General features: G+C 38.8%; 2 protein-coding genes across 2 annotated transcripts; one reads left to right on the top strand and one right to left on the bottom strand.

The window, feature by feature from the left end:
* The first annotated feature begins 1,442 nt into the window (after positions 1-1,442).
* LOC141830125 (RING-H2 finger protein ATL43-like) lies at positions 1,443-3,081 on the top strand. Its single transcript, XM_074717611.1, has one exon. It carries the CDS (start codon positions 1,479-1,481, stop codon positions 2,745-2,747), a length of 1,269 nt encoding a protein of 422 aa, XP_074573712.1. The 5' UTR covers positions 1,443-1,478; the 3' UTR covers positions 2,748-3,081.
* A 5,508-nt stretch (positions 3,082-8,589) lies between these two features.
* Positions 8,590-12,457, bottom strand: LOC141829987 (squamosa promoter-binding-like protein 12). The gene is made up of 5 exons (XM_074717448.1): positions 12,334-12,457; positions 11,507-12,121; positions 11,233-11,363; positions 9,378-9,605; positions 8,590-8,748 (listed from the first exon to the last, which is right to left on the bottom strand). The coding sequence occupies exons 2-5, from the start codon at positions 12,106-12,108 to the stop codon at positions 8,654-8,656; spliced, it is 1,056 nt and encodes a 351-aa protein (XP_074573549.1). The 5' UTR covers positions 12,109-12,121; positions 12,334-12,457; the 3' UTR covers positions 8,590-8,653.
* Positions 12,458-27,099: the final 14,642 nt, after the last annotated feature.

The raw sequence follows: 27,099 nt of genomic DNA, 5'->3' as shown, positions 1-27,099 counted from the left end.
CGATGAAAACTTAATTCGTCGTAAAATTGACGACGAATTTATATTCTTTCGTCGTAAAATTTCACGACAAACTATTACCTACAAAAATAATTTCTTTGTCAATTTCGTTGCGAAATATTTTGGTGATGATTTTTTTTAATTCATCACAAAAAGTTTAAATTTTTATAGTGTTAGCGACCAAGTTAAGTACTTCGATCTTTAAATTTAATAATTAATTTTAATTCGATCGTTAAATTAAAAATCGATCTATTGTTGTTGAGAATTATTGATGAAGGAAATAAAGATCGACCCATATAATCGCTAAATGTGAAATTTCTTATAGTGATAGTGAATCGAATATTTGTATTTGTGGTTGAGTTGGGTAGATAACTCATTGAATTAAAATTCAGTTAACTAACAACGTTATCTAATCAACTGTTCACTCAATCAAAAATACACAGGTGGCCATTGATTTAACAATCTAAATATAACAACCACAAAAAATAGTCACTAGTAGTGAAAACCATCAACTAAGATAATCATTAACAAATTAAAATTTATTGTGATAAAAAATCAATTAACTAATAGTGTAATAGTGAATCCAATTAACTGATCAATAATAAAATAAAATAAAACAAGTGAAGACACTACAAAAGGAGAGCATTCAAACTATAATGATCTCTTGAGCTCCCTTATATAGTTATCTTAATATTTTAGATTCTACTTATAATCATCCTAAAGACATATGAGAGATTTCTTTACCAAAAGGAGGGCAAAGAAAAGACATGATAAAATTTCCAAAGTAACTCACAAAATATAAACAAGAATTTAGACCGTATTATATCAAAGCATTAACATTAAATTTTCCATCTTATTTGTTTTCACTATATTTTATGTTTAATTGGCAGAAAAATTGAGACCTTTAAATTTTAAATGGATTTTAAAATTTTGAAAATCAGGGATGATTCAGAAAAATTTTCCCTCTTTTTTCGGATCTGAAACCAACATAGCCGTCAGTGTGGAACCGTGGAACTGCCATCTGAACTGGGTATTTAGCTTCTAATTTAATTAGACCGGACCGGACTCAATGTGGGTCTGTCCAATTAAATGCTTCAATCCGTTTAAATGCTCGAAACAGGGACAGTGTCTGCGGAAGCCCCTGCTCCCCTTCTTGGAAGAGGTTTCCCGAAATCAGCGGTGTCGCTCACCGCCTTCCTTGTGCTTCCCATTGCATGATCACAAGGTCACGCAGCCGGCTCAGTGAAGCGCGACGCACCGGCCGCCTAATCTTACCGAAGACGGACAACATCTCAATTTAAAGAGCGGGCAGCGGGCCCATTCGGTTAAGCCGATGCCTTTGTCGCCTTCCGCTTCACCCCTCGCTCACCGACGGAGTCCCGTCACCATCCTAAATATAACCCCCTTCCTCACCTTACCTCTTCCACCGTGCTTGTCACAGGGTCAATTTAGTTAGGGGGCTAACACGAAGAGAGTAGAACATGTTGATTCACCGCCACGGCGAATTGAGCTTCCTCCCCCGCCTCCTCTTTTCCGACGAAGACACTGACGCTGGCGCCGCCCCGAGCCCCTTCCCCTCCGCTCGCTCATCCCCCGTCGCGCCATTCCGCCCCGGCATAGCTGTCATCGTTGGCGTCCTGACCATCATCTTCTCACTGACCTTCCTCCTCCTCCTCTACGCCCGGCACTGCAAACGCAGCGCCGCCACCTACGGCGCTAGCCGCGGAGGGACTGCCGGCGGGTTCCCGTCTTCCTCTGCTTCCGAGCGCCGGCATTCCGGCGTCGAGCGAGCGGTGGTGGAGTCGCTCCCAGTCTTCCGGTTCGGGGCGCTGCGGGGGCAGAAGGCGGGGTTGGAGTGCGCGGTGTGCCTCAGCCGGTTCGAGCCGGCTGAAGCGCTCCGGCTTCTACCCAAATGTCGACATGGTTTCCACGTCGAATGCGTCGATACGTGGCTGGATGCCCACTCCACCTGTCCTCTCTGCCGCGTCCGTGTCGATCCGGAGGACGTCCTCCTCGTTCCCCGCACGGGGCCGCTAGAGCCCGATCCGCGTGGCGGAGGGGTGGGCGAGAAAGTGGAGGCGGAGAATGGTGGTAACGCGACCGCTGCGGCGGCGCAGAATCCTTCCGGCCGTAGGATCTCCGGGCGGCACTCATCCGCCGGGGAACGGTCGAGCGATCCGCTCCAGATTGTCGTCCACCGCAACGAGCCCGCCCCGTGGAGATGGAGGCGATCCGCGGATGTTCCCGCTCATGCCCCAGCGGCCGCTTCGACGGCAAGCGCCGCGACGCCCAAGGTTCGCAAGGACTCGCTCCTGCCGACGGAGACAGTGGAGGACAGGGAGGCGTTCGAGCGGAGGCACAGCCACCGGATCGTGGTATCGGACCTGGACCGCTATCTTGACCGATGGAGCGACCTCCGCCCGACGGATCTACTCTTCCTCCGTAGAGAGATGATCATCACGGAGAGCGGGAGGTTCTCGGCCTCGAAGGCGGCACGCGCCCTCTCGTCCCCGGCGCAGCCAGCGACAACCGGCTCCAGATGCGCGTCAGAGATCTCCAGAGTCCGCAGGATGTCGAGTGGCAGGGAAGGTTCGTTGGCGGGCCGAGGCGCGGCGAGGACGGAAGCCGACGAGGAACGGACGCTGAGGCGGTGGCTAGGGTTCGCCGGAGTGCGGGCGGCAAAAGCGTCGCGGTGGATGGTGCGGCGAGAGAGCGGGAACGTGGGCGAAGGGCCCGAAACCGCTGCCTAAAATGTCGAAAATGACCCTCCTTCATCATCGCCTTTATCAACGATGATGCCTCGAAGATTCCAGATTTTGTGTGGCTAGGCGAAGCGTAGGCGAAGTAGAACCCAAGGAAGCGCTGGTCACGTGAGCCACGCATCGAATTGCTGCAACGTTTTTAAGGAGACTCACCGCGCTGGCATCGGGACTCGCGCATCGTCTGACACAGCAGTAACAGCAGCGGCAGCCTCGCTCGCAACGACGCATCGCATGTATGCCTGGGGGAGCTCACGAGGCCATCGTGACGGGCGCGTCCTCGCATCCGACACGTTCCTCCATCCGACGGCTGCCGCATGGACAACGTGGCCTTCCCCTCACGCCATTTATTTTTACCGTTCTAAAACGGGTGATTAGTTTTCAATGTAAAAAGAAAAAAAAACATAAACAATTGTTGGAAAAGAGAGTAAGGACAAGAACGGACACATTCATGGAGGGAAGAACAAAAAAAAAAGTAAAAAAGAAATAAATTTGGCTGGACTCGTTCCTTGATTTGGACATGCGAGTGCCATGATATGTTGTGAACTGATGATGGAGGCCACGTGACTGGCTACAGGCCACGGACGAAAGTGAACATTAGCAGTTACCCAATCGATCCTTGGTAATGCAAAATGTTCAACCCTACGCTTGCGTTTAGAAATTTACCCAACAGGCTCGTTTCCTCTTGGAAAGACATAAATACCCTCTTGTTATTGGGATGCTCCTCGATGGGAAGTGTGGTGATAATGTGGGGGCTTCTCCTATCCTATCCTATCTGCAGCTGCCGTGAGTTAGTGAGACGACGCACAATTATGAAAGATCACCGAGAGGGTGTAAAAGAAGAAAGCTGGCTTGTTTTTAAAGAAGTTAAAAGGAACTCTGTATTTATGAGCACGGCCGTCTCAAAATTCCTTGAGGCCCCATGCATAAATTATTTTTTTTAACCTGTAATATATTTTTTTTAAATCAAAAAATTCATCTTTTTTTATTCGAATTTAATTTAAGATCGACAATGATAAATTAAAAAAAAATTGAAAAAATAAATTTTTTATTTTAAAAAATGAATTTTTTATATAAAATTTAATTTTGTAACTGGTTGGATACAAAATTATTAATTAAAATTTTATATTAAGTTTTGATAATAAATTTTTTGATAAAATTATTAAATTATTTAATCTTTCATGAAATATTATTTATTTCATTGAACGTTAATAAAATTTTATTAATTTTAATTTTAAAAAATTTCTTTCTGCTAAAATTACACTAATAGGTATTGTTGGGACCGAGGCGTTTGCTAGAGGGGGGTGAATAGCGATTTCTCGATCTTTCCTGCGAAAACGTCAGCGGAAGCAAAATACAATACACAGAAGAAAGAACAATCGCTAACCCGTTCGATTTACTTGGTATCCACCTCTACGAGGTGACTAATCCAAGGATCCACACACAGCGAGTACCTTTCCACTATAAAATTTTTCCTTTTCAAAGAGCACTTTGAAGGCGGAGAAATCTTTACAAATCGATCTCTTCCTTGTACAAGATTGGTAGTGAAGTTTAGAGAAAGAGGAATCAAGTTTACAATGATTGAAGTTCGTGCAAGAATATAGAAGAATGAATCGCTGCTTCTCCAATCGTCAAACTGCGTTTTTATAGAATTCTGTGCATCAGTCGACTGCTCCAAGGGCCAGTCGACTAATGGGCTTCAACGGCTCTTTAATACGCATTTAATTCGCCAGTTGTCATCCAACGGTAGTCTATCAGTCGACTGCTCCAACACCAGTCGACTGCCAGTCGACTGCTCACTCGACTGATCTTTCTGTCCGCTTCAGTGTGCTTCTGATCAATCTCCAGTCGACTGAAACTACAGTCCAGTCGACTGATACTTCTGATCAGTCGACTGAATCACAATTCAGTCGACTGACCAAGCTGAAACTCCCCTTTCAGCTTCTTCTTCAACTCCTTAGCCTTGACGCAAGCCTTCAAACGCCTTCCACAAGCCTCGTGCCCTTCCTTGCACTAGCTTGAGACGTTTCCCTCAGCTTCGTCGTGCTAAGTCTTCCTTTGCCAAGAGGCCGCGCCTCCGGGATTTCATCCTTTGCCAAGAGGTCTCGCCTCCGGGACTTCACCTTTGCCAAGAGGCCGCGCCTCCGGGACTTCACCATTTGCCAAGTCTTCCAACCTGGACTTTCCTGTGAACTCAATTCACACACGTTAGATCACCAACATTGCCTAACTTAAACTCATTTTAGCCAAACATTAAAATCCAATTCACTTGGGACAAGATTGCCCCAACAATCTCCCCCTTTTTGATGTTTGACAAAAATTTATTTAAGTTAGGTCTTTAAAACAACATATATCAAATAACAACAATTTATCCCAGTAAAAACTGAATCATAAACATAATGAATCAATAAGTAACATTAAGCATGATTATCCTGAGTATTAAACCATAGATGATTTAACAACCTAACTTGAACACTTTATTTCTCCCCCTTTTTTGTCAACCATCAAAAACAATAGGAACCAATAAGGAGGAGAAAGAAATTTTGATTTTCAGATCAATAAGGAGCATAACACGTCCAACTTATCAATATTTGACATAATTTTGACAACTTATCAATATTTAGGTTTAGACCAGTCCAATTGATCAATAATGGTATTTTAGAGTATACACTAAGAGTTGGTGGTCAAAGAGTGGTCAATTGCCAAGAAACTGGTCAAATACATAGTTGAACAGAGACATCAGTCGACTGGTAGATGCATCAGTCAACTGATGACTGAAAAATATGGTTTTTCAGTCCCATCTTCAAAAATTCATAACTTATTCAATTTTCGTCGAAAAATTATGAAATTTGACACCATAGTTGCTTAACTCATTTTTCATTAGGGAAAATTAGTTTCATAAATTTTGCATTATTAAAATGTTATTTTGATATCATGTATCAAAAACTTGAAACTTTAAGTTTCTCATGATCAAAAAGAGGTCGTGACCATGAGTAGAAAGGTAGACAAAAAAGCAAAGAACTTCATCCACTTTCGTTCTCCCTCATATCTCTCTGTCGTGCATTTCGCTTGCTAGACTTTCTCCATGAAAAGATTCGGGTATATGCTTGATTGGCCACGAATAACTAATGTTTGGTTGCGATTATAGTCGTGCCATTGTACCTTGGGAAATAGATGTTCAGCGTGACTTAGAAGCATCGCCGAAGAGGAAGAATCCGTTTTAAGAAAATTATGTCAAACACAAACCTCGACATCTTATTTTTCACTTGGTCCTGAGCCTTTGACACAACACTCAAACAATGACGATCAACTCGAACTCAGTATTCAAGCGACTTAGCCAGTTCGGCACTCAACTTCCTAACTCAGAAACCCACTTGGACGACATTCGACACTCGATTTTTCACTCAAGTTCGAGAAGCACTCGGGCTACTCGGACATCATGTCACTCAGGAGCACTCGACATTCGAGCAGCCACGTCCCACTCGGCTCAAGAAAGCAAGGGCAGAGCCAAACAGTTTGCTACCCGGGCTTTAGCCCAGGGGCCCAACGAATTTACTATTTAAATTTATTGTAGAAAAATTAAAAAATATAAAGGAGAAAAAAAGATAGCTCGGGGAGCTCGGGATTAGCCTAAAGGCTACCCATTTCCTGGCTCCGCCATTGCAAGAAAATCCACTCAGTAGTCTACCAGATAGCTACACAATTAGCTCGAGAATTCGAATTTGAACAATCTAGCAACTCATTCTTTCTTATTTGATAATTTGAGATTCTCAGCTCAAATCATCTCACAATATATGTCTTGAATTTAATGGTTCAGTAAATCTGACAAATATTTCCAACAATATAGTCATCCTCAAGTGGAATGGTGTTCTACTGCTGGTTGTTGCATCAATCACCAACAACTTCCATGGTTGAGCGGAGGTGACCATAGACAAGGTAAAGCACTGGTGCACTGGTTCCATGGGTTCAAAAAAGTAAATCTTTGATGACTTAATGAAGAACTTGAATCTTTTCCACTTACTGGTCATTGGAAATGCAAGGAAGATCCAACCAAACATTTGCCCAGTGTAGTAGGTATATTTCTTAATTTCAATCTGACAGCACTGATTATGTTTTGCTCAAATATTGATTTATCCCATCTCTAAATTTGTAATGAGAAATTAGGTGATTCTCTATCTTGATTTATGCAGACTCATCCATCTCTGTGAGATGCAATGATCGTTTTATATTGATGCTTTTGATGCATAATATAATCAAACTACATAATATCATGTTTACCACACAAGGAAATACAACGGTAATAATAGCTAACAACATATTAATCTAACAAAAAGCGTGAGACTCTATCCCCCGAGCAACAGTGCTAAGTGGACTGCTCAAATATTCACAGTTCAAATCACTATAACGTATTATAGAATATTTTATTTCAATAGGATAAAAAAATTTAAAATGATAATTGGACAAGGAACCGCGTATGCTTCTGGATTTGTCTAGTGGAGAGTTTATGAGGTCGAACCATCCACCTATAAAATTAGTTGGATTATAAGAATTGTACAGCCGAATTAAAACAATTAAGATTCTACTGTTGAAAAAATTAAAGAAAGCAAAAGACAAAAGCAATAGGTCATTACTCTGTAATCTATCCTTGATTTATTGTCTTATAAATACATCATGATTCACCTTGGAGTTTAAAGAGCCAAATGACTTCTCAATTTTACATGTCATTATATCATTATGATAATAAAGATAAGCAAGTTGTCTGGATGAACTATCAAAAATACTTTTCAATTTAATTTGGTAGTCAATGAAAATTTTATAAGAAATTGAACCGATCATTTTTAAAATTAATCAATATAAATTGTATATACGATACCAACTAATTTTTTTTTTTATGATAATAAAGATCATCTATTTATTCTCTGTCTGCCAGCTGACTTGTTTAGGGGATTTTGGTACATAGAATTTAGGGTGGTGCAACTCGGCATAACTCTGCCATTCATGGTAGTTGTCCCCGTGGGTTGGGAACTTTACGTCGTTGCTTTGCATACTGAGTGAGTTTTGAATCACTCCTGCCTTTTACTTCTCATACTGTCTCTAATCTCTCTAGTTCTGACTCAGACAGAGAATTGTGAAAAAAAAATTGAGAAAAAAGAATTTAATGTCAAAATGAACAAAGAGATCGATATACAGTTTGGATTTGGAAAAGGACATGATAGTCAATATAAAAAAAAATACTGCATTCCATTTCCTTTTAAAAAAGAGCTTTCTGAACTTGCATGTTTGAGAAATCAATTGGCCATTTGTATGAATCAGTAACCAAAAATAAGCAGAATCACCAACAGTAATCTGATACTTAATGGTTCTTCCATAACAGTGAAAGAAATGGAATGACAGGCTTCTAACTCTGAACCCTTGCAGAGTTCAACCGCACAGAAATTTCCGTCTAAATAACAAAACACAGCATTTCCTTCAATCCAACATACCTACTTGTGTGAACATCTACTGGGAACCCAACTAACTTTTCGACAATGCAGGAGTAGCAGCAGCAGGTTGGTCCAAGTTCTAGCGAGCAGAAGTAAATTATCAGTTGGGAAAAATAATTGTAGCATAGCCAAGGATTAAGATAGGAAACCTAACCGACCTCTGATTTGAGACATTAGGCTTCATGACATGAATAAAGGTGATCTGGATCACAAAGAGCATGCTTATAAAGGCTCTTTTGCAGCTGAGGCTGGTTACCGTTTCCATGGATGGTAAAAGGCGGCATTTGGGATGGTTGACATAGAGTTTGCCCATGCATCCAATTGCTCGAAGTGTTTGCCATAGGCATTAAGGGATGCTTGGTACTGACATGGCCAGCATCCACAAAGTCGATGATGGAAGAAGTTTGTCTAGGGTCAGGAGAAACCCAAGAAGTGGCTGACAGAAGAGAGAGCACGTCGAACACCCGGTGCTCCATCCAAGTTCGAAGCTCCTGCAGATGCCTCTGAACCTGCTTAACAATTCATTGGCTATAATGTGACCATATCCACAACTTGGGCTGAATAAATTGCAACTTTAGTTGCATAAATGCTATGTGACACACCTCTACACCAAAAATCAGCTGTTTAGAGATGTAAATTAAATGCAAATTCCCTTTTGTACACCTCAAAAACTAACATCTTTGCCATTATTTATTGTTATTCTAGTTATGTATCTCACTAAGCTATGTATCTCACTGTGGACTTTTCCTTGTTAAACAAGTTCATTCATTAAATTATTGAAGCATGAAAATTTACAAGTGTAAACAAGTGGAGTTACAGTTATCACAGCATCAAACTTTGGTTTATGATAGAAGATTGTAGACTCTGAACAACATGAAAGTAGCCAACCTCATGGAGCTACCTCATAGATGAATAAATCATTCAATAATCTAATTGGTAAGACCTCTCAAACAGGGGAATTAAGATACCACCCAAGATTCTACTAACACGAACATGGATATATGTTTGCATCAAGTAGGCTGCTGGTTTTCCTTAAAATAAATTGAGTTTAAACTGAGAAATATATCCAGGATATAGGACTTTTAATTATAGTAAAGCAAACTAGAGCTTCAAAATTATTTACTTATACGATACACACCTTGATTGAGAACTTCAGAGGCAGTGCTATGAAGTGGCAAGAGTTTATCACCATCATGGTACAGGGAAGGAAAGCCGTTTAAGATCTGAGAGCTTGATAAATTCAGATGCCCATCTATGTTGCATTCTTTAGTCGGTTTTATCCAAGGTCCCTTCATTTGTGTGAACTTGAAGTTTTGAGAATCTTGAATGGCAGTGCTTACCATTGTTCTCCCATGATCAAAAGCAGCTAGATTCCATAGAAAGTTCAAATGATGTTTGCCATTTACGAAAAAGAAAGTATCCTTTAGCAACAAGAAACAGCACCACTAGTCAAAGTAATTATCAATAGTTCAGCAGTTCATTGGGTATAATTATGTTAAATTTAACAAGAAAATAACAGTACATTTTTCCAAAAATACACAACACAAAAAGTACAGAACAGGTAATATGCATTACTCTGCTGCGTAGTCATAGCTAATATGTCTACAACTTCATTATGACATCCTTCAAAAATTAACAGTTTTTTTTATTACTGTCTTAACAGTCACCTCAGTATTGACTTAATCTTTTAGAACTATTCTGGAAAGATACAAATAAATTTTGTCAACAGTTATCAAACGCTACAGCAGAAAAAGCAAAGTTTCAAAGTTTCTTCACCACAAACCAATTAAATATGTTGTATCATCCTATGCCTTGTCCAAATAGGATATCTGGATCTCATATGTCAGTATTAGAATACGTGAACTTATATACAAGAACTTGAGATGTACTAGTGATAATTTCATGTCTCTTTTGTCAATGAGGTTCCATGAACAATGTAACTTGAGACACAAATATCATGTGTTGGGTTAGAAATCAAGCTTAGAAATTCCAATAGTGCATGTTGAGAAAATGGATGACAGAAATCTTTTTTACTCAATCTATCTTAACCTATGTTTAGAAAAGAAGATAAATTGTAACACAATGAATGCTTGTCACCAACCTGAATGATGAAGGTGCAGGGTTGTCTTAGCCTATCAACCAGTGATGACCTTTGTAAACATGGATTTTAACCATATTTCTCAAGAGAGGGATAAGAATATAAATGATCATGACTAGTTGGGCGGTGGGACACCTTGAATTTGTTGTTTCCTCAATATTCATGCTTGAATCGGAAGTGAATAAATTTCAATTAGACAATATCAAGTCAGATAGATTTAATCTTACTTTCTAACCAAATAATTTTTAACTTAAATTAAAATCCAACTATTATCTTGGATAAGGTTACGTGTAAAAAAAGTTCAATTAACAGGCAACTTGTGAGTTTGTGACCTTTCAAACAGACAAACTTAATTGCTCCACCAGTTGCCATCTACGTGATGCCCATGCTCGCCGGATGGACAAAGCAATTTGTACAAAAAAGAATACTCATTGACAAATTAATATTGAGTAGTTTTGGTCTTTAGATACAAGGAATCATGAGATTATTAATATTACGAGGATCATAAACCATAAAGAGGGAAACTGTTAGAGATTGTGTTTTGATCTAGTTAGGATACAGAAGCAATTGCGTTGGCCAAAAAGAACTAATGATGATAAATTAAAACAAAAAATAATTAAGTCCAGGCAGATAATCTGTCGCTTTAACTGGTAAGATATTTTGATCATAAACAAGACAATAGAACACTGTTGTGAACAGAACATAGAGAACACGGGACCACTTACAACTTGTGCAAATCTTTATGTACAAAAGAGAAGTACCTTTTTATGTTAAAAAAACGACTGTGAAGAGCATAGTAATACCATACTTTAACTGTCAACGATTCAAAACTAAACGAACAAATTAACCGCAATTCAAAACTGAAAGAAGAAAAGAAATAAGAAGGCCTCTATACCATAAAATGGAGGGTGAGTTGAACTGAAAGAAATTATGTTTGGGCGTGGCTTGCGGCGTCGTGCATTGTGATCAGACAAACGCCTACGACAGCTTCTTTTTTTCTGATCAAACTCGGACAAATCATGGAACCTTTTACAAATCAAAAAGGACAGAAACATAAAAAATGGGAATTGATCCAGTAACTTGGACATAACTAATCTCAGAACTCGTTGTATAATCGAAATTGATTTCACTTGTAAGAAGAGAAGGCAAATAGTTTAGTATGAACTAACCTGCTGCATTGCTGACAGAACCGGCGCTCCTGACCGCCAACAACGACCTTGGGGCATTTAGAATGGGCTTCACAGACCCTGTGCTTCCGGTGGTAATCTTTGGCTCCACTAAGATCGACACTGCAATCTTGAACCTGGCAATAGGTGCTCTGTGCACTCTGATGACACGCCTTTGATTTCTTGGCGAGGGAATCTGATGCGGCCACAGAATCCAAAGCCGACAAGGGGTTCTTCCCGCTGCTCTCTGCTGAAACATTCTCAAAGTAGGTTCTTTTACCAAGTTTCAGCCCTATCTGTGATTCTTCCAACCCAGCGGCCTGAGCCGCAGCTGGTGAAGAACCATTCTCCAGCGAAAGTACGTTCTTGTCATAGTTCTTAGGATTCGCTTCCCAATCGGAACTCTTTGCTGTCTTAGAGGAAGCAGTGGAAGCAGAGATGGTGCTCTTGGATGAGGAACCGTTCCCCAAATCTGAGCCGTAAGAACCGCCATCGCCGCCGACGAGGGCGGCGGCGGCAGAGGAGGACAGCTTGTAAACCCCGCCTACCGGCTCGTGGTTATCCCAATCCCAAAGCAAGGAAGAGTTGGCATTCCAATCCATCATCAAATCGACTGTCCTACGGCACACAAACAGGCAATAAATAAAATAAAATAAAAAACAGGAATCAAATTACAAGTAGCAAAGCCCAAAAACCGAATCAAGATTCAAGATTTCATACACTATCCGTCCCCAATCGATGCCCTAGAATCAAGATCAAAATCTGTCTAACGAAGAGGAAGAGAATGCAAGAGAGGAATGAAACCCTGTAGGCACAAGCAGTAATCATACCTTGGTCTACGTCGCTGGGGCTCGCAACACCTACAAGATTCCAAGAACACAACTTGGGGAGACTTCAATCATGGATGAGAGGAGTGTATGCCTGTGGCACCAAAGACAGTGACGGGCAGAGAATGAGCAAGGCCGAGAATATGAATATCCCCACTCCCCCTTTACCAAAACCTTCCACCACCACCACCACCACCACCACCTCAGTGTCCTCACTCGCGCATCTCACGACGAATGAACTGTTGCTGTGGCAAGTGAGCCACTGCTCCCTTTTAAACGACCCTGCTGCCTTTCCTGTCGCTGGCCAATGGCGCTGTGCCACAGTGATCACCAACGAGTCCTGCTTCAGATCTCTCAATTATCCTTTTACTGTTTCACCTCCCTCACTGCCACGGCGACCTGCAGCAGAAAAAAGTGGGTAGATTTTGTGGCGAACCAAACACAGCAATTAAACGTGGTAAACAAAGATACAGTGCACCTCTGGCTGGATTTTGTGCAGATCCTCCCCTGCGACACAACTGACCACATGCATTTCCTGACACAACAGTAGCACAACTTATTGGAGGAAGTGAGACCCCATTGATTATTTCCAGGTCTTGTCCAGATGAAGCAGCTCACATTTTTTAGGAATTTTAAACTTCACTTTCTGTGGCCGCGTTATTTCTCTCAATTCTCAGTAGAACGCTCCTTCTGTAGTGTGCAAGATGTTCTGACCAAGAAAACATGCATGACTTGTCAACGTATAGCCAAAAAATAAATAAAAATGCTTCTTTTTTTTTATGTTTTGATCTGAAGAAGCAATAAAATATGTGACCGCAAATACAACAATATTCCTTTTCCTGTAATCTTGTAGTCATTCTCCATGTCCAGTTCCTTCCTATCAAAACTTTCTGATGAACAATACAACTTACCCATACTTTCTTGCCCAGCAAATGAACAGTACAACAATCTGAATCAAATCTTGTTGGAGTTAACTGTCTGAATATTCTTTGGGAGGTGTGAGAATGATGATGATGATGGCCAAGGACGGGGAATGAAAATGGATGGACGCAAGAAACAGGAGTGCGTTTGGAAATTGGAACTCAAAGTTGAAACTGGAGTAGACAAGTTTTGTGCTCAAGCTCCGGGAATTCCGGTGCTTTGGTTAAGGATACTTTCTCTGTATAAAAAGTGCAGGATCACTTTGTGAACCTTTCTTTGCTTTTAACCTTTATCTAAAAAGATCTTGGTGATCATGGCAAAATAATAATTGAATTGAACACAATTACACGAGGATGAGGAGGATATAATTTATTAAGAATGTAAAAAAAAATGTAGTTAAATTTCAAATTATTTTATTAAACAACTAAATAAATAATGATAATACTATTTGGTGGGCACAATGAATAAGAGATCGTGATTGAGTTTAAAAAAATGGAAGGAGGGTGTCTGACTTTACACTTCTTTAATGTGTTCCAACCTGATGTCCTTTAAATCTAATATAAAGGATTATAATGTTTTAAATTGTCAGAATAATTGAAATTAGAATGTTTCTTTAATTTTAAAACTAGCGTCAACTTCAAGTATAGCAGATATAATAAATAGCATATGGTTATTTTATAATCGAAAATTTGTCTATCAAAATCTCATTAAAAACATATTTATTGAGTTTATTTTTTAGAACCTCTGTTCTAATTCTTATTAATTATCTTTGATTTCGCAAGGTATTCATCCTTCTTCGTGTCAATAAGCCTTCTCTACAGTTGTTCTACGTCAATTCAATACTCACGTTGAGAAAACTATCAATTGACGGAATTAACTATCAGAAATTTTATTTCATTACTAATTAACTATCGATTAGATTTTTAATGGTTAATTAGCTACTGATTAAAGTTTCAATCACTAATTAATGACTCATGATGTGGTAGAAATATGTTACCTTCACATATCATGCGGGATAAAGTCATAAAATCGGTTCATCCTTAAAATTAGAAAATCCTAAGATTGTTTCACCCAAAGAATAAGAAAAATATTTCAGAATCTTTCTAAATTGGAACAAATATTTCAGAATATATCTTAAATGGATATTAACAACTCTATAAAAGAGGGTTCATACCCATGGACATAGGTATACACACATCAATCTTAATTTTTTTAAGTCCTTAAATTCCTTCCTCATGTTAAATCCTAACTTGAACGTCAAAGTGGCTTGCTCGGATTCATCTCTGCGTTATTCTAACTCTCTTTTAAAGTATTTTTTATGTTCCTTTGTCTTCTCCAATGGCTATCTTCGAGGGGACTGCACCTCAGCAGTTTGTTGGCCGGTGGCTTGATCATCCACAATATTTTGGCTGGAATAAATTAGCGCGGTTTGTAGAAAAACTGAGCCAAAATATTATGATGATTAACAATGGAAGAACTAATAGCAATCATGGCTCCGCCAAAAGAAAAACGCAAAAAAAACTCCTCTGCATAAAAAAACCTAATTTGTCGCCGCCCCTTTCTTCCTAAGCGTGGATCCTCTCCTTAACAAAAAAGGATCATGGGCGCTGCTTTGGGATTTTGCTTCGATGAAAAAATCCCAAGTGGTTGCTCATGTTTTCTTCCTCCTCGAATATCAACCCATGCCGTTGGTGGTTGCTTCCCATGTGAAGACAACCCGTGGGCACCTCTTGCTCAGCGAGCGGTTGATCCTTCCCCAATTGCGATTTAAGCTTCGGCTGCCTCCTTCAGTGAGGGATTAAAAAACTCTAGCGCCGCCTTTCAGAAATCGTGATCTCCCTCTCCTAGCCGCTACTGCCTCCACCTCCACAAGAATCACGTCTACTACACCTCCGAGTCACTCATCCATCGCACAATCAACATCTCCCGTGAGTGCCCCATCTCCCTGGCCACCTACATCGACAAGTTTACCAAGGCCAGTGCCTTTTGCCTCACATTCTAAAACCCTAGATTCCCGCCATTCTTAAATCCTCTTCTCCGACCCCTCAGCCTCCAAGGGCCACAAGCGATACACCTTCTTTGACCTTGATCTCTTCGCCTTCTTCTCGAGCTTCATCTTTTCCAGTTATTCCGACTCCAACAAGGGCTTCTACAAGGTCTATGGCGACCTCTTCGCCAAGGTCTACGAACAAGAGACCTGGTTTGCAAAGTAGATGGATTTGGGCGCCGACGTTGTTGCTACTGTCCCTCTCATTGATAATCTTGAGAGCCCATATTCACAGACGTGCTATGGAGGAGGAGAACAAAAAATTGAGGAAGAAGGCAAGAGAGGAATATCATTGAGGGTGATGTTTTTTGGAAGATGGTGAAGGTAAAGGTTGATGCAGTAGCGTACAAGCTTTCTCCACCACCCACTTATCCCAACCAATCCCTATCGCTCTGTGATGGATCTCCTCCTCCGTCGTCAAAGAATCCTAACATCGCTTCCTATCACCATCCTCCGATCCACGTAATGATACTCGCATACAAACCTCCGCACCCCTCTACCTCGAACCGAGTTCGCACTCAAGGAAGATATGCTTTGAAACTAAGATAGTCTCTGAAGCAGCTTTTCTCCCCTAGTATTTTTAACTACAAGGGTCTTCTTTACAATTATTTCAGATCAGATCTTAAGAACCTCAATCAAGAAGATGGGCATACCAATTTCAATTGGGGCTGCTAATTAAAATACTTGTCGCGACTAAGATGAGTGAAGAAATAGTAGCCATCAAGAGATCAAGACATAATGACTTAACGAAGTGAAAGGTATAAAATGGTGAAAGAAGATGTATTACTCTCTTGCTCAACTTGGGATTTCCACTAGTAACCTCCAAGAGTATTTACGGATAAGATAAGTCATTTATTTCTCATTGCCTCATTTATCTTTTGCAACAATCAGTCGATAGTCAGTATATTTATTGGATGAAATAATTTGCTCAAGTCGATATAAACATATCTAGCATGATTATCTTCTGGCCAAGCTATTAAGTATGCTCCAACATAGTAATTAATTATTTCCTATGCATAAACTTGGAGAAGCATAAAGCTCTAATCAGTGCTGATCTGTATATCCTGAAAGATTCATATATCTGGAGAGCTTCATGTCAAAATTTATCATTCATTTTCCCTATGTGATGTTGTTTCTTGGCAAAGCCTGTCCTTATACATGCAGTATGGTTAGTTTTTTATCGCATTATCTCCAGGCATGGTAGGTGATTTTCATCGCTTCCTATATATTTCTGCTTTCCATTTACTGGCATCAACCTTAACTAGCATGATGTTCCAACCTCGATAATAATTTGTGTATCTTAAAAGATGCATATATCTAGAGAGCTACATGCCAAAATTTCGCATTCATTTGCTCCTTGTGATGTTGTTTCTTGGCAAAGCTTGCCCTTATTCATGTTGTTTAGGATTGCAATATGACCATAGGAAATGTATGGTGACCAAATACTATTGCATTTTGCTGCATCATAAATCTCCAGTATTTATGTATAGCTAAATAAGTTCATGGGGCAAGCAACAACAACAAACGTTACTATTATGGGTTATTGGCTAAAAATAAGGCCGTATACATGTTTAAAATAGCGTTATTCACATTTTTATCTAGCTACTCTACAATTCATAAAAAAATTTAAATCCAGAATCTTTCGATCTTTTGGCATGGTGATCAAATGAGATTTCCCTAGTGAGGGTTATGTGCATTGGTTTTGGTTTTTGGTTGAAGACTGCATAACTACTTTATGGGCTTGTTGTCAAGAAGGTCAGATTTCTTTTGAGGATTTCTCATGGATGGTTTACTCTAAAAAAGCCTTGGTCTTCACTATATTATGAAACTCTCGGCAAGAATGGCTTATGGCAAAACGATGGCATAAGGAAATTGATTGGTAAGCAAGTTTTCTTGGCGGAAAGATAACTCAGAATCTCACTCCAGAAGTTACTATTAAACTTAGAGGGCATACAAGCCCTGCATTTTATATCTGTCAATTTGTGATCCCAAAAATCTTTTGCTTCAAGTGGAGTTGTTATTGCTTCAGACTCTGAATTCACCAAAAGTTAATAGTCTATACATTTAGTAGATGGATTATTCCTTCCACTAAAAGTTGACTTTACCAACTGTTGATACATTATTAAAAGAGGAGGTATTATTCTGGTCACTCATCTATTTATAAAGCACCCATGTTCTTGATGCCCAAAATGCTGAGGAAGTTGGTATCTATCATATGGTATAAACTTGACATAGTCATACAAACTATATATATATTCCTTCAATTTTTACTAACTCTTGAGTCAGGGACCGGTCTAGTTTATATTATCAAAGATATTCAGGCATACTTGGAGGGTGTGCATCTCTATAGCGGTTAATTTTTGTACTAGTTAGTTATTCTTAAAGCCTCAATATCTGTATTCCCCATATTGAAACATTCTCACAGAGCTGCATTAAGGAAGCATCTTCATCTATTTCTATAAATTTTATCATTGCATCGTAATGGACTAATGCATAATATCCAAGCAATATTCGAAGGCTAACTAAAGTTGTTGTTGTTCATGCATTTATGAGTGGATTAATTATTCATGGAGTTGTATACCCAGAAAGGATGATTACACCCTTTAAAGGAAGAATGCGTGATCATTGTTGTTATTGATTTGCGCTCTTCCATCCAATGATACTGGTGATTCTAAATTCATAGCAATGTTCCAGTTACACAGTTGAAACAAGTATTTGAAGGAAATGAAGACTCTTATGGCAGTTAACATATTTCTTGAATCGTTAGCGATAGTGTTAGCTCAAGACATATACTCTTTAGCAAATGTCATCAGACGAAGAGTCATTCCCACCATTATTGAAGTAGAGTTTTAACATTGAGCATAAGCCTCTCTTCGGATCATCAGGATATTTTCTTTAACACTATTTATCTTATAATTCATTCATACTAGTCCCCGTGTTCTTCGAATGGATCTCTTAGTTGTTGAGAGTTAGACAATTTCAAGATCACAATACAATGGATCTATAATAAGATCGTTTATTTACAACTACAACGAAATGGTATACAAAGTCAACAGATCTCAACCAATGATTAAATAAATAGGATTTATGGCTACACAAACCGTTGAGGATAGTTCTAGATCTGGGCCAAGACGAACTACCGTAGGGAATTTATTGAAACCACTGAATTCGGAATATGGTAAAGTAGCTCCGGGCTGGGGGACTACACCACTAATGGGGGTCGCTATGGCCCTATTTGCGGTATTTCTATCTATTATTTTGGAAATTTATAATTCTTCCGTTTTACTGGATGGAATTGCAATGAGTTAACTTTAATAAGAACTATAAAGTACTAGTTAAAAAAAAAATTACTTTACTTAAACTTAAAACTTTGATTTCTAGACCATTCTGGTAGTTCGACCGTGGAATTTATTTGTTTCGGTATCTCCGGAATATGAGTGTGTGACTTGTTATAATTGATCCTATTAATAATACAGAGAATAGTTCTGTCATCTCTATCAAGATGAGTCTATTTCGTCGGATAATTATTCTAGTATCTGGAACACGAAATCCATGTAATATAGAATAGATCAAGAAAAGAAATACGAAAACTATGATTCATAACTAATATTCGGACCTCGAAACCGGACTCCAAAAATTTCAAATAAATATTTCCTAAATCAAACGATTTTTCTTCTTTCAGACTTACTTTTTTTTTACCGAAGGACAACTCCTTTTCTAGATCTAGATTTTGTTGAGTCATAACATACATTCATTGAATAAGTGATTATGAAAGTGTTCTTACTCAGAGAACCCTTGAGTTTAGCTTGGCTTGAGGCTTGGCTTTATTAAATCATCGTGGTTCTAGTATGAATCTGGAGTTTCAATTGATTCATGGAATCTCAACAAGTGAATTCCTATACCAAATATATATAATAGTTAAAAAAGATAAATAAATAGTTAAATAAGAGTCAATACACATTACAAAAAAAAACAAGAAATCAAATTAAAAATAAATAGGAAAGAGAAGATTCAAGAGGCCTGTAATAATTAACATCAAAAAAGACGGATGAGCCAACTTGATATTTTTAGGCCTTATCATACAAAAAATACAAAGAATAGATTTCCAATTTTTTTTTACTTCGTATTTTTGGGTCGGAGTAAATCAAGCGGCTAAGCTAAGAAGTTTTGAACTTTCTATTACATATCTGTTGAAATCAACATTTGTATGTTTCTGCTTGAGCCGTACGAGATGAAATTCTCATATACGGTTCTCCGAGGGGAGTTTCTTGGTTTTGGGTTACCTATCTCAATAAAGTATATGATTGGTTTGAGGAACGTCTCGAGATTCAGGCGATTGCAGATGATATAACTAGTAAATATGTTCCTCCTCATGTCAACATATTTTATTGTTTAGGGGGGATCACACTTACTTGTTTTTTAGTACAAGTAGCTACAGGTTTTGCTATGACTTTTTACTACCGTCCAACTGTTACAGAGGCTTTTTCATCTGTTCAATACATAATGACTGAGGCCAACTTTGGTTGGTTAATCCGATCAGTTCATCGATGGTCGGCTAGTATGATGGTTCTAATGATGATTCTTCACGTATTTCGTGTGTACCTTACAGGTGGATTTAAAAAACCCCGCGAATTAACTTGGGTTACAGGTGTGGTTTTGGCTGTATTGACCGCATCTTTTGGTGTAACTGGTTATTCCTTACCTCGGGACCAAATTGGTTATTGGGCAGTCAAAATTGTGACAGGCGTACCTGAAGCTATTCCTGGAATAGGATCGCCTTTGGTAGAGTTATTACGTGGAAGTGCTAGTGTGGGCCAATCTACTTTAACTCGTTTTTATAGTTTACACACTTTTGTATTGCCTCTTCTTACTGCCGTATTTATGTTAATGCATTTTCCAATGATACGTAAGCAAGGAATTTCTGGTCCTTTATAGAATCATAGATATTTGTAATTGATCATATCATACTGGCGAGGAACGATAGACAATAATATTTCATCATTGCTAGAAATATGGATTATTGAAAAAGTAAGACATGTTATTTGGACCAAATAACTAAGTATAATGATGTCCTTGGGTAGCTAGTTCTTATCTACATCATATCGATTGTTTGAATCGATAGTGAGATGATGTAGAGAACACTACTTTTAATTTTTCCTAGTCAAACATTAATATTCAGGGACGATTTTAATGCGTTAAGACTAGCATGTAGGTCAGCTGGATGACTTGATCTCATAAGTCATGGATATGGGATATCAAGTTGACACATGGGTATATATTAGAGAATGTATACTGAATTGACTCACCATGAGAAAGTTTCATGGATCGTTATATGAGTGTCATAAACTTTCTTATGTGACTATTGGTATGAATAGTCCTTAGACCTGAAGTCACTACGGTTTCCTACATAAGGAGTTATGTACTTTGGTATCGTCACGTCACCCGTAACAGGGTGGACTATAAAGGCAATCACTGGATATGTAACAAATTATGCGGAGGGATGTGAATGATGTAGATGGGATCTATCCCTCCCATATACGGGGAGTGATATCTTATGGCCTCTTGATAGAGTAGGACCATGAAATACATGGTCATGCTCAAATGAGTCAATATGAGATATTGAGCTCATTTGCTTGAGTGAGTCTACTTGGAGATCAAGAAACATAAAGATTGATAAGAGAATGACACGGTCTATGCCTCATTGATCAATCTAGATATTGAGGATAGAAGGACATGATCATACATTATAGTAGTCATCGTAAGGTTATGTCGGATCTCGACATTCTTGCCACTTGGGTAGCAATGATGCATTGCTAGATGCTACTCATTGCTTATGTTTCTAAAAGGATTTAGAAACATTGCCAACGTTGCAAGAATCTATTGGGTCACACACAAAGAACACATTATTTTGGAGACATGATCATCTTAGTTTGACTAAATAAATTATTAGTTGATTGAATGGACTAAAATGAGTTAGACTCATTACTTGGCCAAACTTGAGTTGTACTCAAATTGGTTTAATTAGAGTTAGACTCAAATGAAACCAATTTAAGAAGGCAAATGCATGCAAAAGAATTAATGCATGAAATGGGATTTCATGCATGAAAACTTCAACATTGCATGCAAAAGAGATTATTGCATGAAATGAGATTTAATACATTAATCTCAATGTTGCATGCAAAAAGAGATTATTGTATGAAATGTGATTTAATGAATTAATCTCAATGTTGCATGCAAGAAGAGATTATTACATGAAATGGGATTTAATGCATTAATCTCAACATTGCATGCAAAAGGGGTTATTGCATGAAATGGAGTTGAGAAATTGAGAAGTTTTTTTTTCTCTTCTTTCTTCTCAACGTTGCATGCAAATGGAAAGTTGAGAAGTTTTTCTCAATGTTTCATGCAAGTTGATTAATGCATGCAAATAGGATTTAAGCTCTTTTTAATGTGAAAAAGGGTGGTTTTTCCTTTCTCCTTGCCGTGTACTCCCTTTTCATTCCCTCTTGGCCAAACAAACCTAGTCTTTAGAGGAGAGCCTTAGTGTGGTTGCTAGCACAACCAAAGGTTTTGTCTCCTTCTCCAAGATAGTGTTCGTGTGGATACCGTAGAGGCGTAATAATTCTGATCATGTTGAGATCCGCCATCAAAGAGTTGCTGTCGGGATTGCGAAGGGCTACACTACAAGGGTAACTTCTTGACTAAGATATAGTCAATAGAAACGCTTTCTTTATGTATACACATGGATCCTTGGAGGGATCAAAATTTATTTTAATTTTTCCGCTGCGTTTGCGATTATTTTTCGCAACGAGATCCCTACAAGTAGGGTGAATATTGCATTTGTCGTTCCTTCGTTTGTTTCTATCAAAGACACTTAGAGTAGATTAAATAAACTAGCACAGGGATTCACAGATTTTACTTGGTTTCTAACCCCCAGGGTTAGTACGTCCAAGGCTTATGTACGGGAGGCACTTGTCCACTAGTAGTCTCCTTTCTGAACGATTGTCCAGAGGTGGAGAAACTCGTCTTATAGTCTAGAAAATATATAAATGTAAATATAATGTAAAACTTAAGAAAAGAATTAACCAAACACATGTAGTAGCCGATCCAGAAGTCTTGAGCGCCACGCACTCCTCTTGAAACTTTCCCAATTACACGAGTCTGGCCCCATTCGCATTCAGCAGCATCACAGGATGAAAAGAATGATGTAGAGAGATGAGTACTTGTGGTGCATGTTTAGCTCCTTATATAGAGTCTTCCGGGCGCCTGGATTCTTATCAGGGCACCTAGATAAGATCCGATCCGATTCGATCTCTTTGGACTCTATTCGGGCTAATTCTTCTAGATCCGGGCACTTAGAACAAATAGGGGCCCTTGGACCATCCAGGCTGTTGGGTCCAAAAGGATGTTCATATCTCCACAATGGCATGATATTGTCCACTTTGGGCCTAAGCCCTCATGGCTTTGTTCTTGGGCTCTCCCCAAAAGGCCTCATGCCAATGGAGATATTTTCCATCCTTTTAACCCCATGATCTTTTCCATGTGCTTTAGATGTGGGACTATGTTTGCACCCTTGCAACCCAACAATCTCCCCTCAAACAAAGGACCACAGGCCCCCCCTGAATCCTCGACCCACCAGGACTTTTTCACCTAGTCGCAACTAGGACTTTTTGCCCCTCGGTCCACCCGACCTACTAGGATTTCTCACCTGGTGTCTGGCCCTCTTGATTCAGACACGGGAGCACCCACTTCTTTTGTTTTTAAGGTTCAAAGCACATGGTTAGATCTGGATCATGGCTCATCCGGCGGTTAGTCCGGTGAAGAGCGGTCTCGCTCTGATACCACTTGTTGGGTCCAAAAGGATGTTCGTATCTCCACAATGGCATGATATTGTCCACTTTGGGCCTAAGCCCTCATGGCTTTGCTCTTGGGCTCTCCCCAAAAGGCCTCATGCCAATGGAGATACTTTCCATCCTTTTAACCCCATGATCTTTTCCATGTGCTTTAGATGTGGGACTATGTTTGCACCCTTGCAACCCAACACAGGCGCCTAGAATAACATCCGGGCTCTTGGATCTAGTCAACTCAGGTTTGACTTGAATTGACCTCGGGCTTGGTTTGGCTGCTTCTGTATGTTCCTCTTATGCTTCCTTCGTCTTACTTCCAACTCCTGGTTCTTGCAAGATAAGCATACATACAAACACGCAAGCAATCTAAGCCTGCCTGTAGTCCGTCTGACCTACTAGGCTTACCTAAACCTTACCCTATAGGTTTAACCTACTAGTTTATCCGTGTCTAACTTTTCGTTAGAATTAGTCACTTCTATAGGTAGACTTTGTACGGATCGCCCCCGGTGCAATACGCGTGTTTACACATTTTAAAATGTGCTTAGGGGAATAAACAAATAATTAAAACTAATTATTACAACAACAGACGCATGCAAAATAGGAAATAGCATGTACAAGGCATGACAGGAAATTAAAATTTATAGAATAGTAAATTATTCTAAATGCATACCTCACAATGACGTTGAGCGATGTTGGTATCAATTGAGCGGTCCTCATTGGAGTCCACCTCTATTGGTGATCCACGCCAAGCACTCATCTGGACGGCTTCGAAAGTCACAAGTCGCGTCATCGTCTTCGGTACTAGCCGATGATCGATGACGATCGAATTGAGAAAAGTCTTATTCTGGAAATCACGCAACAACATTTGTCACGATAGTTCCGGAGCTTATTAACTATCACTAAGAATCGTATTCTCGGTATAGTTTTCAGTAGTCAACCTTTAACCGCCAATTAGGACAAATAATCAAAACCTTTTCGATAGTGATGGAACAATCTCCAAAAGCTTTGTAAGCTTCCGAGAGGATGGTGAATGGTCGTCGAACAACCAAGGATTGATCGACAATGGCTAGACAATCTATCTAATGACCGAAAACAATTTCCGATGACTATACAGAATTTCGATGATAAAATTCTAATCCAATCGGACGGCAATTCCAATATTGATGTGGCAGTGGCTCTGCTCTGATAACCAATCCGACAGCAACTCCACTCTGACATACAATCCGGAAGTGGCTCCACAGCGGCGCCACAATCCGACAGCGACTCCACAATCGGCGCGGCAACACCAAACACTCCAAAAAGAAGAAAAACAGCGTTCACCACCACAGCAGTGCCTCCTTATTCTCAGTCAGCCTCTGCCGCCAACCACCATCGCCGCCAGGCACCGCTGTCCGCCCACCGCAGCTTGACACCCCGTCTGCCACCGCCGACAGGCGCCGCCACCCGCAATCGGGAGAAAACAGAGCAAAGGCTCTGTCCAGCAATGTTTGTGCGGAGGAGAAGAATCAGCTAGGGGTTTTCGGCCATCGTCTCCGGTCGGCTTCTTCACCGCAACCGGCCACACTGCAACCGCCGGAAGCCTTGTTCTTCGCCGTGCTCGGGGATGGCTCGCGTGCTCGGGAGAAGGCACCACACGATCGGGGAGGAGATGAAGATCGACGGCCGAATCGCACGTGAGGAAGAAGAGCCTCAGCGTCGCGATTGGGAACCAAGAGGCTAGGGTTCTTCGGCGCTAGGGTTTTCAGAGGGGCTACGTCACGCTGAAGAAGAAGCACACCACATCTCAAAAATCGCGATCCCTATTTACCATGAGAAACTACAGTACGACGCGCAGGCGGAGGAAGAAAAAAAACCCCTAAAACCCGAAAACAGCTTGAACTGGAGAAAATCAAAACAAATCGGACCAGATTAATTTAGGGTTTACTATAGCGAATCAGGTTCAAACTTGGTTCGCTCGATTCATGAACCAATAAATTCTGATTTGACCCAAATCAATTTTGTTCGATTTGTCTTCATAAGATGAAGCTTCTCATCATATCTATTCTACCAAAATCTCTTCCATCATGAACCAAACCAAGTTGGTTCAATTTTGGTTCAAAATCAAATCATTTGGTTCACTAACCAAACGACCTCTTATTTGAACAAAATTAGTTTCGTTCATTTCGTCTTCATAAAATGGATTCCATCATTTTGTTCGTTGTCTTGGTCTAACCAAATTTTATTTCTCTCGTTCTGAGAATCTAATTCTCAGACTCGTTTTAAGTCCTTCGAAGAACTTATAGTGCGTGTGACCCAATAAGTTCCTGGTTATGTTAGTCATCCGTAATTAACCATTAATTACAGAACGATCATAAGTGCCACCTAGTAGTACATCATGATTCCCAATTGATCGAAAAATCAACGATTGATTCCAGAATATTTTTTAAACCTTTCAGCAGTTACACTGAATCGTATCTCGTTCCTTTTACCGTCTTATATCCGCTTGGTTAAGGACATGGTCTATGTGTCGGTCCCCACTAGGTTGACTACGTCACACCTAGCTCAAGCTGTTTTCTTGTCTTATGGATTCAAGTTACTTGTACATGTGTCCAAGAATACTGTACTCTTGACATGTAATACTTTGGTCAAAGACTTTTAATTATATTTTATATAATTAAAATATAAATTTGTTTTTATTGTAAAAATTATTTATATATATACATTTCCACTGACATTTTCATAAACCAACTTAAAGACTATTTATTTCTTGTCTAATTCTATCTATTGTCAAAGAATAACTATTATACTTCATTCCTCAACCAAACTCACCGGTTCTGAATTTAAATATTTGTGCAATTGCTTAATGCCTTGTTAGAACCATTTCCCCAACCTTAAAAAAAACGATTGTTTAAATATGATACTAAAAAAAAATTTAGATTATTTACTACCTTTGACATATATAACTTATAAAACATATAATATATTAAAAAAAGAGAAACATGATAAAAGCAATATATATTATTGTTATTTAAATATTATAATATGTTCCTTTTAAGAATTATATAATATATATTTTAACTTTTAATCAAGTTTTTCGAAACCTTAATAAATATAAATTCTCAAAATATGTCACAAATAGTTATGATATATATTAAAAATATTAAATGTACCTTCGATGAAAGTAGTATGTGAAATTAATATACAAGTAGGTTGGATGCCTACCACTATCCCAAACACAATTGATATTTTAGCTCAACAACAATAATATTTTACAAGAGCAACTAGTTAATCTATCAACGTGCTATTTTTTTATTTGAGAATTTGATCAAGTTTGACCAAAACTTGATTCAATATTAAAACATAATATATAATTTTGAAAATCAAGTTAAAGACTATAAATAACTATCAGATGCATTCTTTGTTCTTTTCAATATTTTTTTATCTTTTCAATACGTAATCCAATTTTGATTGAAATTTAATTGGGTATCAAAAATATTTATAATTTTTTAAAATAACCATAACATCCATCATTTTAAAGATTTTTTTAATACTCAGGTATTTTTAAATTAAAAATTTAATTTGATCAACAATATACCTAGAACATTTTTTTATTAAGTTTTTTATTTTTTAAAATATTTAATTAAAATCACTTTAACAATAGTAAAATTATTATAACAACCACTAATTAGTTGGTTATTATAATAAGCATGGCAGTCATTTAGTAATTATAAAATTATTATAACAATCATTAAATGATTACTATAATAATTTTAATTTTTTTAAAAAGTAATTTTGATTTGTTTAAGTAATTTTAATTAAGTTGATAAAAAAAATTATTATAAAAAATTGCATATTTTAATAAAATAAAATAAATTTATTTTCATACATAGTATCTACTTTTAATTGCTATATAAATCAAAATATTTTTACTATTAAAACTTTTAACTTTTTAAAAGTAAAGCATACCTTTTTATA

This window comes from Curcuma longa, chromosome 5 (genome assembly GCF_044706935.1).
Source record: "Curcuma longa cultivar G26 ecotype Majalengka, Jawa Barat chromosome 5, ITB_CL_G26_1.1, whole genome shotgun sequence".
NCBI classification, from domain to species: Eukaryota; Viridiplantae; Streptophyta; class Magnoliopsida; order Zingiberales; family Zingiberaceae; genus Curcuma; species Curcuma longa.
This window is presented reverse-complemented; position numbering and strand designations above follow the sequence as displayed.

Excerpts from the sequence above, each read along its gene's own strand:
- LOC141830125 (XM_074717611.1), top strand. The coding sequence starts at position 1,479 with ATGTTGATTCACCGCCACGGCGAATTGAGCTTCCTCCCCCGCCTCCTC.
- LOC141829987 (XM_074717448.1), bottom strand. The coding sequence starts at position 12,108 with ATGATGGATTGGAATGCCAACTCTTCCTTGCTTTGGGATTGGGATAAC. Across the intron at positions 11,364-11,506 it reads TTCTGTCAGCAATGCAGCAG|GTTCCATGATTTGTCCGAGT; the intron begins GTTAGTTCATAC and ends GATTTGTAAAAG. Across the intron at positions 8,749-9,377 it reads CTCTGAAGTTCTCAATCAAG|GTTCAGAGGCATCTGCAGGA; the intron begins GTGTGTATCGTA and ends ATTGTTAAGCAG.